General features: G+C 34.6%; 1 protein-coding gene across 9 annotated transcripts; it reads right to left on the reverse strand.

The window, feature by feature from the left end:
* LOC107624142 (pentatricopeptide repeat-containing protein At5g08510-like) lies at positions 1,069-6,323 on the reverse strand. 9 transcript variants are annotated; one of them, XR_002356069.1, is made up of 5 exons: positions 3,662-6,323; positions 3,545-3,590; positions 2,682-2,756; positions 2,207-2,297; positions 1,070-1,578 (listed from the first exon to the last, which is right to left on the reverse strand). XR_002356069.1 is itself a non-coding variant. In XM_021113940.1 (1 exon), the coding sequence occupies exon 1, from the start codon at positions 5,966-5,968 to the stop codon at positions 3,788-3,790; it is 2,181 nt and encodes a 726-aa protein (XP_020969599.1). In that variant the 5' UTR covers positions 5,969-6,323; the 3' UTR covers positions 3,539-3,787. The 9 variants fall into 9 exon arrangements, 1 of the variants encoding a protein (XP_020969599.1); XR_002356068.1 differs by having other exon boundaries at positions 2,682-2,851; XR_002356067.1 differs by having other exon boundaries at positions 2,682-2,990.

Consider the following 7,265-nt stretch of genomic DNA (forward strand, 5'->3'; position numbering starts at 1 on the left):
GCAACCCTTGCCATAAACAGCAATTATTAGTTAGTTTGAATCACATTGTCAAAAGAGCTAATGGTGGAGAATCACTCATTTTCCTTTTCCTGGCTAAGTGCTGGCTAAATTTTAATAAATCTGCTGGCCCCTAGACTTTCCCTTGTCAAAAAAAGATAAGGTGAAGCTAACTTCAAATGTACTCTTTAAGTAAGTTCTATGTCAAAAAAAAAGTTAAAAGTATTTCTTCTATACAACTCAAAACAAAACATTTTTTTTCTTTGGGATTTAGAAAATTAGGTGCATCGGAAAAAAAAAAAGCATACAAACTGATATAGTAATTGAAGAGAACCAAACAAAATCTTGAACACCCATTTATGAAGAAACATGCAATCTTGCAATTAGAAACATAATCACAATTACAACACCACAGCTGAAACACAAGCATAACAATCACCAAAACAATGCATTAAGATTTATTCTCAACCATAAAAAGGTCAAGTGCAATTACTATTTAATCAAAGTACTATATGATCATAGAAGTATAAAGATAAAAATGCAATTTGGGGTGTTTGTTAAAGGATTGTAAAAGAATAATATCCAAATAGATGCATAGTAAATAATAAATATCGCACAGGAAACCAATTCACAACCTCAACACTATTATATGATAGATTGTAAAGAGAAAATTGCAATTCTAAGTAATTATTCTTTAAGCATTTATTTTATTTTTTGGTGATCATGTAAAAGTGGAATTCTAACATGTTATGGCTCTGAGGCTCAGTTTGCTACTCACTGATGGACTTGTCCACAACATCATTGGCTAAAATGTTCTGAAAATTCTCATCGGTGAGAGCCATGCCCTTGAAATCAGCTATAATTTTTTTATAATTTCTTCCAAGTGCACTGCAATCAGAGTGCAAATATTGATTATTGATATTTAGCTTCAAAGTATGCTGGTGTTATTCGAATCTATGAGGAGAGAATAATGATAGTGTCATGATAATGCTCTTTATGTGTGATGCATGCTGATGTCCTAGTACATTGTGCGTTTATATTGTTCTAGTTTTTGTCTTCTTGTTCATCCTATCTAAAAATCAAGAATGAGAATGAAACTTGGTGTCTTATTATTAAGTCATAAGCTATAGTTAATTAAAATAGTACAACTCTATTCTAAAATTCTAAGATAGTGTCTATCAAATTCTAAGAACGACACTGATCAAATTAGCATATGTTTTCATATCTTAAAGCTAACAATTTCCCTTCAAAGTTGTTTTGAGTTTAGCAAATACCCGGTTTGGATCTCAATTCACACACACTTCTATAAGCTTATATTGGAAGTGAAACAGTATCAAAAGCATCAAGAGCAGCTCTCATGTAAGTAAGATTTGGCGGCCCAGCAGTGAAATGGCCTTGCAGCGGCCCTATTGTTGCTGATATTCCTTCATACCTTGGAAATGACTGAATCTGCGCCATTTTTGCAATATAATTGACTGGGTTTGCAGCTGTATCACCACTATATTCAATGGTGTTATACTCATTCATGAACAATAATGACTTTGGATCAACAATTGCATATAGATCATATTTCAATATTACCTATCACAAAAAAAAAGGGTAAAAATCAGTAAGAACATAACAACATTCATTGAAAAACAGAGTTAGTTAGAAGAGTATATAATGTAAAAGTCATAAATATTAAGTTTACATATTCCTGATTCAAAGATAAGTTGGGGGCTACAAAAGATGCACACATTTATAGAGTAAATACAATCATAATACAAAATAATATAATATCCATCTTATATTTAGAACAAAGATCAAATCAAAGATCTTTCTCAAAACCTTCTCTAGTGAAACAATTATTTGATGAAGCTATAGTTGAAATGGTATAAATTTTCATTGAATATTTGAGAAGCTTTCAATGAAAATTAATCAAATATTGTCGGTTTAATATTTGATTTAGTGAAATGGTATAAATTTATAGCGAAATCATTGAATATTTGATGAAGCTTTCAATGAAAATTCATCAAATATTATCAGTTTAATATTTGATTTCGTGAAGAATTACTAAATCATAATACTCTACTGTGATTAGTTTTCATTGAAAATTTCAAGCCGACCATTATAGTACATGGAAGTGACCTGAAACACATCTTAAATATAAATCATCTAGAGAATATATGCATATAGAGAAGATGCATGTATAAATTAATCCAACTCTAACCTTATCTCTCTTAGGAAATTCCTCGAAGTCAAATATGTGTGCTCCTTTCAATACTTCTTATCACACTACAACAAAGATGAACTGTACCCAGCTGCAAAACCATTCATATAAGAAAAATTCAAGCCATAAATTAACACACAGATGTCAAATTGTCAATAATATGAAGCATGATACAACACAAAACACTGTTCAATTGGACAAACATGGTATAAATTTCATTTATGGTGATGTTTCTGGCTATATGTTATGGTATAATGTTTTCTCCAAGGAAAAAATCTAAACAAATTTAAAATGCAGGTAGAAGTATTTTGAAAAATGCTCTATAGAGAATACAGCTATGGTAACTGACCCCAGTAAAAGTATCATAAATTTGATCAACGCCAGATGCTCTAGATTTGAACCAGCATTTTGTATTAACTATCAAGAGACTAGATGGGGGGAAAAACGAGTGGAAGCATTAGCTAACCATAAATACCTTAAAGTAAATCTTGAACAACTGGCAAGTTATACTCCAATACGCATAGAACCTTTTTCCTATATTGCAATTTCCCTGTATTGCAAGCAAGACAATAAAGAAGCGACTGTGGTGATTCCCCCTTGCTCACTCACACAAAATATATATATCTCACACCATTAAAGTATATGCTGCACATTAAAATTAGAAACAGTAACCGATATGTAGAAGAATACATACTGCAAGAACACCAAATACTTTTATAAGAAAGGAACCAGCTCCTTTCAACTTCTCCGGGGATTTCCCATTTGAAGCTAACTCTCTATCCACCTAGCATAGCAGAAAACCTCACAACAAACTTCCAGAAGAAGAAGCCTAATATCATAATTGGATGCACGTGTAAAACTACTTTACAATGACAATGCATCAAAATTAAATTCAGGAAATTGCCTTGCAAAATTTTGATGCAAAATGTATCTCATTTTAACTTTTGTATAAGAATTGGCCTATTTATGCATAGATTCTAAATAAAATAATGCGCCGAAAGTAATATGCAAATAACTTTACTCCAATGAGCCAAATGTGGCTTTTGTTATAAATATTACTCCAACAAAATTCATATAACTCAAAAAGTAATAATGCTATCTTGCCAATGTTCTTACTTCCAAAAGTCCCATGTTAATTAAGCAAAACTGAACAGTCAGTCTTCGAATTAAAATGTGAATACTTACAAATAGTACATTTGCTGTAGGTAAGGAAATATCAGATAGTATTCATAGAAGTTAAAAGGAAATCACAGGCCCCATGCTGGATTTTCCCAATTGCTGTCGTTTTTAGATTGAAGTGTTAAAGAACTCTGAGGCAATGAGATTCAGCAGTAATACCTTTAATGGTAGCTGGTTTGTTCTCCCACACTCACATCAGCTACTTCTGATGAAAGCATAAAATATGTTAAATGATGAACACAATCAAGTAATTTCATTATTGCTTTAGAGGCAAACCATGGTATGTTGATCCTTCGCATGATTGATGCTCAAATAGTTAAAGCTCAATGGTCTCTCAAGAAAAATATTCAGCTCAGTGGCCAAATCTGAAGTAACATAGGATCCGCAGTTTGCAGCTTTGCATTATCCATGATATTTGCTGTTGCTGCTATAGAGATAATTGAAGGGTATGACAGAATTAACGGTTGCTGCTAAATGCTCTAGAGTTGCATAAATAACATCAGAATAAGGATGTGTTTTATCCTCTACAGAGAACAGATGAATATTGTTGTTCAATTCAATCCAGCTGCACCCTGGATCTTTTCTCAATTTTAAACTCTGCAATCTCTTTCTAAGAATTGACTTCTGCCCCCATCTACCTAGCACCGCATACATATTTGACAGAATTACCAAAGGCACTGTTGGGTTCGGATCCAAGCTGAACAACTTTTCAGCAGCTTTCTCCCCTACTTCCATGTCCTTCCAAAACCAACATGCATGCAATAAAGCTCCCCAAATCACCCCATCTGCTTCAATAGGCATCTTTCTAATAAACTCTTCAGCTTCTCTTACATAGCCTGATCGACCAAGAAGATCCACCACACATGTGTAATGTTCTATGCTTGGGGTTACCTTGTAAAGTTCCTCCATCGAGTGGAAGATTTTCAAACCTTCATCAACTAGACCAGCATGAGAGCAGGCAGAAAGAATGCCAACAAAAGTAGCAGCGTTTGGCACAATTCCTTGAACTAACATTGAATGGAAGAGTAAAATTGCCTCGGATCCAAGTCCATGATATGCATACCCATTGATAAGAGCTGTCCATGCGGCTACATTGGGTGAAAAAATGCTGAGGAATGACCGTTGAGCATCAGCCAAGCGACCACATTTGGAGTATAAGTCTATAAGGGCAGTCCCAACATAAACATTTGCTTGGAAGGGTGTCTTGGTTAAGTGGCCATGAAGCAACCGTCCTTGTTGAAAAGAACCTAGAGACGAACATGCACGAAATAAGACAGAAAATGTCGATCTGCTATAATCAACTGATAACCTACGCATCATCACGTATAATTTTAATGCCTTCATGTACTGGCCATTTTGAATATAACCAGACATCATTGAATTCCATGTCACAGGGTTTTTCTGATCTTTAGTTTTGTCAAAAAGCCTCACAGCTTCATCAAGGTCACCGTTTTTGGAGTACACAGATATCATAGTATTTAAGGAAGTTATATCCTTGAGACTCATTTGATTGAATAATTTTTTTGACTTCTCATAATGACCACTCATAGAATAACCTTTAATCATCAAATTATATGATACGTGATTCATCTCTCTCAACCTGTAAAATATCATCTCAGCTTCTTCAATCTTTCCCGCGGAGATAAGGCAACCAATCAACAAGTTAGTCAGATTCAAATAAGTTTCTCCTCTCATGCTCTCATGAACTCTCTTGGCATCATCTATGGCATCACAATCACAATAAAACCCAATCAACCCGCCACCAATTGCATTATCAAAAGCAAACCCTTCCTTGGTGCAATGCCCATGAACAACCTTCCCCTGCCAAAGAGCCCTCAGCCTAGTGCAAACTCTCACAACAGTGCACAACGTGACCTCATTAGGCAACACCCCAGAACTCCTCATACACCAAAACAAATCCAAAGCCCTCTCACACCCATCTTCCCTCTTCGCATACCCAGAGATCAACGTGGTCCAGGCCACAACATCACGATCAGACATCTTTTCAAACATGTCCAGAGCCTCACCCATCATGTCACGCTGCACATAACCCGCAAGCATCAGGCTCCATAACACATCATTCCCGCCATGAAGCTCCTTAAAAACTACCTCAGCTTCTCCAATTCCAGAACACTGAACGTAAAAATACAACAAACTACTCCCCACAATGCCAAATCTCTCGTACCCAGACCTTAAAAGCAATGAATGAACTTGCTTCCCATGAACCAGTGTCCCAGAACGTGAGCATGCGCTCAACACCGAAGAGAAAGAGACCTCGTCAAACTTGACGCAAGAGTGGTGCATGAGGGAAGCAAGGGCCAGGGCTTCAACGTAGCAGCCCCATTGCGAATATCCGGAAATCATAGTATTCCAAGTGGAAACAGTTCGAAGCGGCATTTCGTCGAACAGGTGGCGTGCTAATTCAAGTTCGCCGGATTTAACTCTCCTGCCAATGGAAATGTTGGTGGCGATCACGTGACGGAGACGAGGGGTATCCAAATCTTCCAAAAGGGTGGTGAAAAGTCGGAACCTTTGCTTCCAGCGGTTGCGCTTCCAAGTGCCAAGGAGGAACAGCTTCTTCATGGTGTGGAGAAGATGGTGGTGTTTGGGCTTTGGGGCGTGAAACTTATGTTATTGTTCTCTCATCAATCAGAATAGGCATTAAAATTATTAGAGTATTACTGTATTAGAATGGAGAAAGAAGTGTGCCAAAAGTGAGAGAGAGAGAAAGAGAGATCACGAGTTGCCAAAAATCCAAAATTGAGCTTCACTATGATGGCCTAGCATGGGGACTGGGGAGTCTAGCAACAGTTCTCTTTGTTGCAATGTTGCATTAAGGTTACTGTTATTGCTTGTATTGTTCTGGTAGTTTGTATGTGATGACTCTTTTTTCGTGAAGAACAGTTAAAGTTGCACCAAGGATTAATATGATGAATGAACAATGAACTTAGGCTTCTAATTTATTTGGAAATATATTGTTTAATTTATTTTTAATGTATTTTTTGTATTTGAATATATATTTTATATTAATAATTGATTTAGTGATTAGTCACAAAAAAAAATGATTTAGTGATTGATTTTTATATACATATAAAATCATCGATTTAAATTAATTTTTAATATTTTGTTTAAGGACGTTCTCTGGTACAGATCAACTATCATACAGATGTACATATATTTTTTTGTATCATATAATGGCATGACACGTAGGTAACTTGTCCCCTTTAAGGGAGGGAGCAGAGAAGTGTGAAGCAGCTGAAGCTCTAAAAATTAGTTAGTCGAGCCGATTATAATTGTTGGGCTCCCTTTTAATAATTGGAGATGTGGGCCTTGTGTTTCATGTAGGTTCTTTTTTTAACTTTAATTTCCTATTGCACTAGGAAGGATGAATGTAAACTAAGATTGGGTTTCTTTATCAAAAGAAAAATGTCTAATAAATTTTCACATGAAAGAAGAAACCTAAATTCATCAAATGCCTATATATGATAAACAATTTCAAGATGACTTGTGATTTTATTCTTTTTCACCATTCAATGTTTTTTCCTTCTCTTGCCAGTATCTTTTTTTTTTTTCATTACAAAATGTGTATTTTTTTTATAATTTGTTTATTTTTAAATTATATTATTTTGTTAGAGTACACTTAATTCTTATGTTTCTTAAAAAAGTATAATAAATTATAATTTAGAATCAAAACTATTTAATATAAACTCAATATTCATATTTAAACTAAATTTGATATCAAAGTAGGAATTAAAACTTTAAATGTTATCATTTGAATTTCTTTGTTTCTTTGGTTTTGATAAAAGTTAGAACAAAGTTAAAGAAATTAATAACTAAGCAAAAATCTTTTTAGTTTTTAAGGAAAATTGAAGTCTATTGT

This window comes from Arachis ipaensis, chromosome B10 (genome assembly GCF_000816755.2).
Source record: "Arachis ipaensis cultivar K30076 chromosome B10, Araip1.1, whole genome shotgun sequence".
In the NCBI taxonomy this organism is placed as follows: domain Eukaryota; kingdom Viridiplantae; phylum Streptophyta; class Magnoliopsida; order Fabales; family Fabaceae; genus Arachis; species Arachis ipaensis.